This window comes from Electrona antarctica (assembly GCF_951216825.1).
Source record: "Electrona antarctica genome assembly, chromosome: 12".
NCBI classification, from domain to species: Eukaryota; Metazoa; Chordata; class Actinopteri; order Myctophiformes; family Myctophidae; genus Electrona; species Electrona antarctica.
This window is the reverse complement of record NC_136793.1, coordinates 11,851,809-11,865,166: the sequence shown is the minus strand read 5'-3', so window position 1 is coordinate 11,865,166 and position 13,358 is coordinate 11,851,809. Positions and strand designations below refer to the sequence as shown.

The window sequence follows — 13,358 nt, the reverse complement described above, 5'->3', positions numbered from 1 at the left end:
TATAGCTATAACTACAAGCTTGCAAGGCGTCGTGACCTTGTAGATTTTCTATGTTCACAATGTTTGCCAATTGTAACTTTAGAAATGTACAGATACCCTGCATACATGTATACTGTATGTTGGTTTGTTTACTGTTGAGTGACAAAACAATGTTGCACATTGGTAAATAAATGGTAAATGGTGCATTTATCCAAGGCGCTCACACACATTCATACACCGATGGCGGAAGAAACCATGCAAGGCACCAACCAGCACATCAGGAGCAATTAGGGGTTCAGTGTCTTGCTCAAGGACACTTCGACAATGACTCTGGGGGAGCCCGAGTTTGAACTGGCAACCTTGCGGTTACCATCCGGCCCATTGAGCTACTCATCTCGGGACCCCCAAAAACCATTTGAGTGACAAGACCAATGTGACTTAAGGGCGCTTCAAACGTGAAGCGATATAACGCGCCTATAGTTCATTTTCAATGAGACCTGCGTATTTACGTATTTACGTATTTACGTGAGCGCGTCCCGTGAATTTGTTGCGCGCGTTTCGTACACACGCCCGCGACTCACCAGACCTGGATTCTGTTTAGCTTTTTTTTAAGCGTGCGCTGTCGCACCCCTTTTTAGAAATCATGTAGCAGACCTCTCGTTGATCCAGGCAACACTGTGTGCTCGCTTCCCGTTTGAAAAGCCCCTTAGGCAAAAAAGGCCTAAGTCACACTCTTAGATAGGCCATCATACTAAAAGGAAAAAAGGAACAGCATTTTTAATTGGGTCATTTTACCAGAGGTGACCAGTGTCATGAGGAGCGCAATATCATTTTCCTCAAAAAATTACTTAGGCCACAATTTTTTTTTAATGTATTTCTATTGAGGCTCTGAAATTTCACAACTGTTCAATCGCAATTCAATGTATATAGAACCACACTTTTCTTTTTTCAACACAACATAGGAAAACAACCAAACAAGTACCACAATACGGACTATTACAATGCACAGACGAAAAACAAACAAAAAAAACAACAACAAAAAAAGACAAAATGAGTACACCACAGTCTTGTCATGATTGTACATTACAGGTCACCAGAGTCTTTGTTATTCACTACCGTTCTAGGCCACAATTTTAAGAAGATGACAAATATGCACGCTGGTACTCAACAGCCAGGTTGATGTCACTAACATTATGTAACATAACATACTGGGGGCAGGAGTATCAGTGTTGTTTTAACAATAAATGGAAGCCTTACGGGTCCATTTGGTTTGGGCCCACGCGTTGAGAACCGCTGCTCTGAACATATGATATTTCACATCATGGATAGATGTGAATCAGCACACACACACACACACACACACACACACACACACACACACACACACACACACACACACACACACACACACACACACACACACACACACACACACACACACACACACACACACACACACACACACACGAAGAAGAAAAACATATCAGAGTGTTTGATAAGCGTGTTTGTGCGTACTGCATAGCTGTAAAATTCGGCACTACGCTAACAGCGAGGTTACACAGGTTGCCTGTTCTGTTCGGTAGCGTAAACACTAAACACAGGCGCGTAAAAGTCGAGCGGTGGTGTAGTGCACCAATAATAGCAGCCCTACAAGCTTGCGACACATCCCATTTGCGACGCGGCGTGCGCTTGTAGATCTGCTGTTTTCAGTGTGCAACACCATCATGCGACAGAGCATAAATCCGGCTTCATGCGATTCTCTCCCCTGGCCAGGTGTGTTTGTCACTGTGGGATTTCTAGCACATACTCGAAATAAAGGGGATTTGTTTGCTGTACGAGAGTATGTGGAATGTGGCCATGGGTTCATTCCAGTGGTGGAAAGTAACTAAATACAAGTACTGTATTTGTGTACTTTGACTCGTGTACTTTTTTGCTTCTGCACCAGCTTCAGCTACTATAGTTACTTTGAACATTTAGATTCTTTTTACACCACAGTATTTTAGCCTTTACCGTATTTTAGCCGATCTACTGAAAAAAGAAAAAAAGTGAAATAGGCCAGCTTTTCATTTGATGCTATATTTGTACTATAAGTATATTTTGATGCCGATACCCGAGTACTTGAGTCAAAGTATAGATACTCCTGGTACCAATAGCTTTCCCATTACCCACCGCACATCGCTGCAGTGATTCATGGACTAGGAAGCAGCCACAGCAGGGGGCCTTGCATATTTAAGTTGGTACAATTCGGACCTCTACATACCGGTAGATTTGCTGATTACAGGCTGGTAAACAACCGTAATCACCCGTAAATTTACTGGATTTACATGGCCTCTACATGTAGTATATCTGCCCGTAATCCTTGTTTTTTGCGCAGTGTCAGTAACAAAAAAACACCAATTGAAACTCTCATTCCTATTACTCCTATTGCTTTCACTCCACACAGCCTTTCTCAAGTAAAAGTATTAACACAGGACTTTATCATGTAACATAGTTCCTGACACTGCTACTTGCGTAAATAAATCAGAGTACTTCTTGGAGCGCTGGTAGTGTCCCAGGGGTTTGCTGCCAGCTCGGTGTGTACACAGCTCCGCTGATGGACCATTATGAACATGTCACAGATGATGTAATCCCACGCAGCGCCGCGGCTTGGGACTTCACAGCTTCAACATCATGGCTTCACAACCAAGAAGGTTCAACAGTTCAGCTGCAGGGCCATGCCCTCAGTTCACTCCACTGTGGCAGCCATGGCAATGTCAATTCAATCTTTGTTTCAGACCCAGGGAGATCCATTTCACAATTACAAAGCAATACAATAACAGAAAGGAAAAGAAAAGGGAAATGCAAATAGCCCACATTGTTCAGTTTCTGACATACTTTCTGGCCCTACAACTAGGGCCCGTTACGACAGCGACGATGTAATTTACTGACTCAGATGCTCTACGCATAAACCGGTACATAAGGTGGCACAGCAGAGCAGGTGGGTAGCCCGACACTAACAAACATCTGGCTTGCACTGGAGCTTCTCGGCAGGCCCGGATTAACAATGGAACTTAGTGAACTTAGAGTTTAAGCTCCAGGGCCCGCAGCTTGCAGGACCCTGTGCGAGACTGTTTCAAATAGGTACAGCTGTTGCTTCCGTCGAAACCGTGTTCATAGTCACCGATTTCAATGTAATGCAACACAGGAACCCCAGCTAGTGCTTTTGGTCATCCAACAGTTTCTTAACCACTCGGTGGGAGGAGACTCAAAAATAGCAGATCTATCTGTATGTACTGTAGTGTATACAGTACAGTATATACTATATACTGTACCTGTATATCTTTATATTTGCCTATTTAACCTGTTTGATCTCTTTTCCGTTGAAGTCACTCGACCTCTGTTCTCACGTCTCTCGCGGAATACTACAAAATGATCGACAATGATGCGTTTGTACTGATGTTCAAATTATCTAAAGTCCAATAAAAAGGCTGTAGACAAAGTCAATCGGACCTTAAGAAATGGAATATTTAATGATTACGAAATGGGACCACGTGATATGAATATGAACAGCAAATGAACATGGATAAAAGCAGATACGACCAGGAGCGAATCTATCTATATGGAGCGAATCCATATCAGTCCGTTGGTCTGAAGCGCAGGGCCAGCGCTGTCATTGTCTGTCCTGGAGAGCTCTGAGTCTCTGATGTGTCTTTACTTTTTCAGACACTATATAGAAATCTTTCTGTCTCTCTGTGACCTTGATGAGCACAGCTAGAGTGCACTTTTAAGTAGCCTAATGGTTAATGCACCAACGATACACAAAAGGTCTACTTTGTACCATCAACGGCGCACAAGAAAAAGAAGAAGAATTGGCTCCACTGCTACACCTGTAAGACTGTGATGTGACAAATAAAACTGATTGTGATTCTCACTGGCACAAAGTATTCTCAAAATGGTGGCCTGTGGCCAAATACATAATACATTTTGGGGTCCTTGAAACATGAAACTGAGAACCACCGGGACAGCGGGCTAACCACGGCGGTCCTCTAGTGTAGACCTACAGGCCCGTTCCATGCCTCTTGGTCTGGCACGTCAACAGGAATATTTGAATCCCGTGTAATACGATTTCCTCGCCCTTCAAATACGGTCAAATCATCCTCTGGACGAGGCCTCCTCGACTCACGCCGTAGAACGGGGGTCTTTTTTCACTACACATTTGAATTGCAGATTAAACTTTAGATTTCATAGATAGACAGACTTGTTTGGCAGATATAGAGCGTCGCAGTCCCGCCCTTACCATGGACCAGGAAATGATTCTCCGTTCATTTTCCTCATAGACATTTCTTAAAGTATTTATTTAAAGACGGTTACGCCGCGGACAAAGCCAACTCGAGTCGTGACAACTCATGACAACACAAACAATATTTTGGACCAAACAAATAATTACAAAGAAGAAAAACAACAACAAAAGTGTTGTAACCTGCCGTTTTTTTCTTCTTTCTAATTATTTGTTCGGCCCAAAAAATTGTGTTTGTTGTCATGATTTGTCACGACTCGAGTTGGCTTTGTCCGCGGCGTAACCGTCTTTAAATAAATACTTTCTGAAATGTCTATGAGGAAAATGAACGGAGAATCATTTCCTGGTCCAGGGTAGGGGGCGGGACTGCGACGCTCTATACTATCAGTGTTTTGTAAATTAATGTTTTTGGTTTGTTTGTTTAGGCATTATCTTTTCTAATACTATGTTGGAGTCATGCTAATGTGTATTTTCAGACATTTAACCACTTAAAACACTCAACAGTGAGTTAGTGAACTTACCTTTAGTACTTGGTCTGTTCTTTTTTCCCCTCTAACTACACCAAATCTCTGTGCCAAAAATAGCCGATCTACAAGCTCGCGCAATGCAATGTGAGCTGATAGATCTGCGAATAGGGGTTTAAGTTAAAAAAATAATAATAATCCTACCACACAAACATTTGGTGGCTGTAATAATTTCCGAGGACCCCCCTAGGGGTCCCGGACCCCCTGTTGTAGACCCATGCGTTAGAATAAAAGTCTAGACTCACCTTAAATCAGTGTGCCTTGGCATGAGCCTCTTCTTTCCGCTGAAATACGCCTCGAACTCTTCGCTTTGCAGTCTGTGGGCGTAGTCTATATAGCCAGATATTTCCTGTCCCAGAGCATTTCGGTCCCTTATGAAAATAATTGACTGTAAAGAAAAGAAAAAGGAGGAAAAAAAAGGTGGAATCACTGCGTAAATAATCATAGAGGTCAAGCAGTCGGGAGTTGAAGCCAGGGGGGAGGGGGGGGGGGCATATCAGTTGCTTCTAATGGGGAGATACTGGACTTAGATGAGGGTATCTGTTACACATACACCCACCTTGAAACCCAGAGGGAGGACACTGTAAAAGTCGAGTGTTCTTTTAACCTTGAGCGTGACCCCTGCGGGTCCATTTGTCTCTCTCAAGACTCTCAAGGTTATAAACGCTCACCGTTACGGACCCTCATAGGTCCATTTTGGTTTCTGTTCATGAATTAACATTCGTAAATCCATAAGTAGTTTTCGTTTTGGCGACAGAAATTGTCATGCCACACTTCTTCGCCGTACCATGAATTTGACTTTAACGCTATAGAACTGGGGGTCAAATCCAGAAGAAATAACAAAGAGCACCCCAGCTTGCATGTCAGCCTGTGAGGGGCCCGTTCAGACGAGAGGTGGGCTGTGGACGGAATATCCTGCTCAGACAAAGTGTGTGGGACTTGAGGGCCGGACCCTGCGACTTAACTAGCGTCACACTTCCGTTCTAAGACTGCCTACAGACCAAGGTCGAAGTGTGGCGGAGGTTAACGTCCAGCTTTGCCATGAGAGGAGAAAGGAGCTTGTCTGAGTCATGGACTCTAAAGCAGCGATTCTCAAACTGTTTGGGCTCAGGATTGATCGATTGATTGAATACTGGTCTTAGTGTAAACAGCACAGAGGTACAGTAAGACATTAGGCTTAAAGTATTTGCACGCACACGCGCACACGCACACGCACACGCACACACACACACACACACACAACTGGGGACTTGTTTATATTGTGGACCTATACTATAGCATTGAATATTAACACATTAATACACGTCATCAACAAATACACATAGAAGACAGTTTTGAAAGAAATCAGGGATTCATGTAATTTAATGGATGATTTCAAGTCCACATTACGGTGGCAGAGTGTAATGAAAATTTGTGCCATATTTTACTACTTTGATTTAACATACTGTAACACTATGTGACCAAATTTGACTGAGGGACTGCCATTGGATTGTTTTTGAATTTTCGTTTTTTCACGTCATATGAAAGCAGAGAATCATAGCTTCAAATTGACATATTGGTTGTTCAGTTTGACCCACCAGTTTGAGATATGGCTTATAGAGTAATGTCTTGCAGAAAACAGCGAGTTGAAAAAACAGGCTTGAAAGGTTCACTTCTGTGGTCTCTAACATTACACCTATGCTACATGTTTAAGCATTTATTTCATATTTACATGCTCTGACATTTATTTCTGGTGAAAAGCTGGAATTTGCACGATGGCAGTCAGAATCAGTCAAATCTGGTCACAGTCTCCCTCTCTTTAGAAAACTGAATTATTTTAAGCCTACAATCAAGCCATCCAGGATCCTGGTGAATCATGACCATAGAACCTTTGATTCTGTGAAGAAAGAAAAAACACTAAACAAAGATATATACTAAATGATATACTACATTTAATAATGTACAGTAGTACAGTATATCATCTAATTAATTATTCAAATATATTTCTTCACAGAATCAAAGGTTTTATTTATGGTCATGATTCACCAGGATCCTGGATGGCTTGATTTTAGGCTTAAAATAATTGATATAAATGTTTTTGGCTTTTTGTAAATCTCTATGGGAAAAAATGAATGGGAGATTTTTCAGTGGAACAAAAAAAAAAAACACGCCCACTGCTATGCCCTATCGCATAGCTAATCAGGAGATTATACAGGGTATAAATGTGCATACAATTTGCTTTTTTTAAATGTATTTTTTACATAATTTCCTTTACAAAGTCCTAGTAGTACAAGTAGTAGTTAGGTTTAAATCTATTTTTTGCAAGTAGAAATACATACGGGTCTTGCAGGGTTAAATGGGAAGTATTGGCATATAAAGAAATGACTGTAACCGTAACACTATAACATTTACGCTGATAAACTGATAGGTACTCTCTCTGGATTGGATGAAATTAATTGGCAACCCACCTCCAGATGTACCTTTATTTCTAGTTGAGTGTGAATCCCTGGCCTTTTATAGTGTGCATCAAAGTTTTAGCCCTTCTTTTGTACTGTACTTAAAAATATGTTTTTGGACATTTCTTGTTTGATGTATATCGACCTGTACAGCACTTTGGGTCGATCACAGCCATTTCAAATGTGCTTTATAAATAAAGTTTGAGCCGAGTTGAAAAGCACAATAGCTTGCCTTGTACGATCTTCGTGAAGAGGTACAAAGGGAACTTAACACTTCCCATTTCCAAAATATTTTTCCGGGAGCAAACGAGAATAAGAATGGAAATCGGGGGAAGGGGAATCCCACATTTTCGACGGCTTTGACCTTCAGTCTAAACACTGATTTGTGATCTGTGCTTTAAAAGGATCCCAGGCGTTTGATGATGTCTGTGCTTGGCACGCTTCGGTGCAAACAACAGCCTGGTCTTGTTGTTAGCACTGAACTGTCTCCCTGAATCAACTCCTCAAGTGTAAACTTAAACCGCACTACCCCACAGCCAGTGGCACAAAGTACCTAGAAGAACATTTTGTTTACTGTACTTGAGTACAATATGAGGCACTTTTTATACTTTTATACTTTTTATACTTCTAGGATACTCCACTGCAGAACAAAGGCAAATAATTGTACTTTTTACTCCTTAGTACTGTAGGCCTACTTAAGTAAAATGTTGAGGTATTTACACTTTAAATTTAAATTTTCTGTACTTTTACTTCTACTCCAAAACATTTCAGAGGCAAATTTTGTACAGCTTTAGTTACTATAGATTTTCAATAATATTACAAAACTTATTAACCACATTAACCACTTCAGCTATGTATCACTATATACATTTCGGCCATTTGATAATAGCTGATCTACAAGCTCACAATGCAACACCTCGCGACGCATTGTGTTGCATGCGATGCGACACGTTGTGAGCTTGTAGATCTGCTCAATCTTTTTTCTTGTATATATTTTGGCAATGTTGGCTGTTTACTTTTACTTGACCATGTACAGGAGTACCTCAGGGCTCTATGCCAGTTTATTTCATATTTTCCGTTATTGTGGGGAAAGCCTTCGCAGGAAAAAAAGCAGATCGACAAGCTCACAGTGCATCCCAGATCTGACTCGTTGTGAGCTTGTCGATCGAATGCCGGGGTTTTTAAGTGGTTAAGTAAAGAAATGTGAGTTGTTCTTCCAGCACCGCCCGCAGCAGAGGGAATCAAAGCATGACAGATAGGCTTGTCACTGGACTCAGACCAAACGGATGAAAGCCCACGCCGTCCCCTCTAGGGCCCCAGGTGACAGAGAAACGTTGAAATGATCGTTTCATGTTCGATTGGGTGGTGTAGATAGCGGCACCCTCTGTGACATAAATAACAGCCGACAACAATGGACAGGAGAAGGAGACGCGCCGCTAACAGACTACAGTACACACACACACTCAGGTGTGAAAAGCTTGTTTTGGCTGCCGTCACGAAGATCACAGCGGCCTTGATCGTGCCCTGCTTTGTCTCAGGAAAGGAGGCACAAAGAAAAGGTGTGCGCCTGTGCGGGACGTGTCTTGTTTACTTAGGGTGTGAATGAATCCTCTGTCGCAGCAGCGGGCCTTACTACTACGGTATTGGCGTAAACTAAAGGGATGCAGGCAGAAATTGGTATCGGTATTTTTAAAAAAAAATCACACCCGTGTGAACTGAGTGGTGTAAGGTATTATATAGCCTGATCAGCTCTGATCTGACGTAATGTCTGACGTAATGAAATCACACCCGGGTGAACTGGGTGACCGTAGCAACCATGCTCATTTTGGTACGCACAGACAGACAGACACGTAAACTAACTCGTAGGAGTGGTTTACACCACTCAATAATGAAAAAAATCACACCCGTGTGAATTGAAGGGCGCTCTTATCATCGTACAACACATATTCATTGTCAATGGGAATTTAATCTTTGTGTAGGAAGAAAATAGCCGATTTGCTATCTCTTATCATCGTACATCATCATGACGTAAATTCTCCATTCATTGTCAATGGCATTTAATGTTTGTGTTGTTAGCAAAATAGCCGATTTGCTCAGACACATATGACGTAAATACTCCATTCATTGTCAATGGCATTTAATGTTTGCGTTAGGACAAGTATCGCTATAGCTGTATGTTGGAGGGGCTGGCGCCCCTCAAAAATCACACCCGTGTGAAGTGAGGGGCGCTCTTATCAGCGTACATCATCATGACGTAAAATCGATACGGACAGACATTCCGTGCTCATACAGACAGACATTCCGTGCTCATACGGACAGACATTCCGTGCTCATACGGACAGACATTCCGTGCTCATACGGACAGACATTCCGTGCTCATACGGACAGACATTCCGTGCTCATACGGACAGACATTCCGTGCTCATACGGACAGACATTCCGTGCTCATACGGACAGACATTCCGTGCTCATACGGACAGACATTCCGTGCTCATACGGACAGACATTCCGTGCTCATACGGACAGACATTCCGTGCTCATACGGACAGACATTCCGTGCTCATACGGACAGACATTCCGTGCTCATACGGACAGACATTCCGTGCTCATACGGACAGACATTCCGTGCTCATACGGACAGACATTCCGTGCTCATACGGACAGACATTCCGTGCTCATACGGACAGACATTCCGTGCTCATACGGACAGACATTCCGTGCTCATACGGACAGACATTCCGTGCTCATACGGACAGACATTCCGTGCTCATACGGACAGACATTCCGTGCTCATACGGACAGACATTCCGTGCTCATACGGACAGACATTCCGTGCTCATACGGACAGACATTCCGTGCTCATACGGACAGACATTCCGTGCTCATACGGACAGACATTCCGTGCTCATACGGACAGACATACACGCAAAGCTGTGCATAGGAGCGGCTAGCGCCGTGGTTCCGTAAAATTTGCGTGACATTTTACATTGTATATTTGTTTGATTGTTCATTGTAACAAAAAAGGTAAATAATGCATATATAGGACCGTCTGAAACCGGGATGGGACCCAGAAATCTGGCACGGATTGTAGGGCTCTGTAATAGTGAGGACGCGGGCCAGCTGCAGATCCCCCCACTAACTGAAAGCGGTGAGATAACTATTGCTCCAGAGCTCAAAGGGAAAAAGAGAGAAGGGCTCCTCTCTCCTAAACGTTTAAAACAGATGCGATCAGGTTCACAGCTGGTCGGGGGGGGGGGGGGGGGGGTGCAGGGGGGGGGGGGGTGGTGCAGGGGCCGGCTACCCTGTCTTGTGGCTTCTGTGCTCTCCCGCAGCCTATAGCTTGAAAAGACATCATCGGGTGGAGCCAGAAAAGAGAGAGAGAGAGTGCGGCAACCAGTGGGAGTCGAGCAGATCGCTGCTGAGATCGCCTTCCCGCGGAAGACTGCGGGAGACTCGTATTGCTTGTGGTAATTAGCGATAATGGATCACCAAGCCTACCTTTGATGTTACAGCAAATGTCTTCTGGTTATATTCGCTGAGAAGCAGAGCATGGCACAACCTTAAGGCCAATTTTTGCATTGTGCTCACAACGTTCTGAGTTGTGTGTGTGGTCTAGCCAACACCAACTTGGGACTCCAGAGTGAAGGGGGCTTGTACAGTACAGTACAGTACAGTACAGTACAGTACAGTACAGTACAGTACAGTACAGTACAGTACAGTACAGTACAGTACAGTACAGTACAGTACAGTACCCCTCAGTTCAGATGGGTCTGATTTTTCAGAGGTATGTGACACATTAGGTGGAGACATATTTTGTCATCAAAAATATATCAAAGAAATGGCAGATATACAAGCTCACAACACATCATGAGCTGCAATTAGTCGTACAAAGAAGTGTTATGGGAAAGTGGTTTAACACTGAATTGTACTGTACAGAGCCCAGGTCACAGGTGACGGGACTGAGGTTCTTTGTGACACTCGACACTCAGGTCCTCCTCAAAGTGTTTGAGCACACACACACACACACACACACACACACACACACACACACACACACACACACACACACACACACACACACACACACACACACACACACACACACACACACACACACACACACACACACACACACACACACACACAGCTGTAATTACAGACTGCCGGGAGAAAACACTGTTGACCTTAAAAAGGAAAAGGTTACCTAACCGGAACCGGAAGCCACGGGTGAGTCTTCACCGGCCACGTATGTCGGTCTGTTGAACGTATGCCCCCCAAATTGAAACCTCATCAAAGTGGGTGACACGGTTATCATAAGATACCTACCGGCGTTCCATTTTAGAGGCAAATCTTTCCAGTGATAAAAATGGCAACCATTTTGGCAACCAACCAAGTCAACCGAAAAACAAGATTTGTGTCCAGGATCTCGTTACTGGTCAACAAGAACACTTCGGGCCTGAGCCGTGGCTCAGCGGTCCAGGCACCTTGGCTGATAATCCAGTCTGGCAGTGTGCCGCCCGCGGGTTCGACTCCCAATCCCGACGGCCTTTACTGCATGTCACCCCCCCCCCCCATCTCTCCCCATTTCCTTGTCAGCCTACTATCACTATCCCTCTATAAAACAAATGGGTTGGGATGGCTTAGCCGCTAGATGGCTTAGCCCGTTGCAACTTGCAACGGGCCTGGTCTACGAGATACGCTGCACCACAAAGACACCCATGTACCTGTCTAACTGCTTCCTCCACGTCAACGCCGTCCACAATCACAACACCAGAGGGAGCTCCACAAATCACGCTCAACCCAGATTTGGATCAAACAAGGGGTTAAATTGATTTTGCTCCTATGCGACGAATATGCGGAACGCCCTACCACCAGTCGTAAAGGAATGTGAATCCCTACTCTCCTTCAAAACCGCTCTCAAAGAGCCCTTACAGGTCGCTGCTATTCGAAACTGGCCCCAGTAAAAAGTCAAAGTCCCCCCCCCCCCCCCTTACTGTACACAGGGCTTGACATTAAGGCTTGTCCTTTTGGTAAGTAATAAATCTTTCCGGGCAAGTGTATTAAAATGTTACTTGTCCGTTGGACAAGTGTTAATAAAGTGTTCAATCAATCAATCAATCAATCAAAACATGTTGGAAAATGGTATTATTATTTTTTGGGGAACATTTGTAACCCTAACCCTAAAAACAAAAGCAGCTCTACAAGCCCACAGCGCATTGCAGCGAGCTATTTAATTCTACAAGCCCACAGCGCATTGCAGCGAGCTATTTAACTCTACAAGCCCACAGCGCATTGCAGCGAGCTATTTAACTCTACAAGCCCACAGCGCATTGCAGCGAGCTATTTAACTCTACAAGCCCACAGCGCATTGCAGCGAGCTATTTAACTCTACAAGCCCACAGCGCATTGCAGCGAGCTATTTAACTCTACAAGCCCACAGCGCAGTGCAGCGAGCTATTTAACTCTACAAGCCCACAGCACATTGCAGCGAGCTATTTAACTCTACAAGCCCACAGCGCATTGCAGCGAGCTATTTAACTCTACAAGCCCACAGCACATTGCAGCGAGCTATTTAACTCTACAAGCCCACAGTGCATTGCAGCGAGCTATTTAACTCTACAAGCCCACAGCACATTGCAGCGAGCTATTTAACTCTACAAGCCCACAGCACATTGCAGCGAGCTATTTAACTCTACAAGCCCACAGTGCATTGCAGCGAGCTATTTAACACTTACACCCTTACATTTCTAATCCCGACCGCAACCTGAATCTAACCTCTAAACCCAACTCATTTATTTTTACAAAAAAACAACCCGATATTTCCCCCCTCAAAAGTCTATTTTCTGAAATTCTACAACAGTACTTGCGTGGGGACATTAGGGTCCTTGCCAGTACATGCACGCCCACGCGCACACGCACACATACGCACGCACACACGCAACCCCTGACAATGAGTAAAAGCTTCACAGATGTGACTTATTGGACCAACCCTGGGCTAATCCTTCAAAGCCCCGTGGCTGAGAGAGAGAAAGAGGGGGGGATTTACAACACAAGCTGACGGCCGACTGACACGTACTGTTGCTGCTCCTTTGTGTTGTCCCCACAATGTCCTACAGGTGGACTGACAATGTCCTCCTTTGTGTT

The 13,358-nt window shown here is 44.0% G+C and overlaps 1 protein-coding gene across 2 annotated transcripts in view; it reads right to left on the bottom strand.

Moving 5' to 3' along the window:
* cfap299 (cilia and flagella associated protein 299) overlaps positions 1-13,358 on the bottom strand; it is a 123,766-nt gene that overhangs the window by 22,383 nt on the left and 88,025 nt on the right. Inside the window, exon 4 of one of the 2 annotated variants that reach the window (XM_079516628.1) lies at positions 5,025-5,167. The exons of the other annotated variant lie outside the window; for it this stretch is intronic. Coding sequence (XP_079372754.1) covers positions 5,025-5,167 — 143 coding nt within the window. The remainder of the gene's footprint in view (positions 1-5,024; positions 5,168-13,358) is intronic. 2 annotated transcript variants of the gene reach the window in all.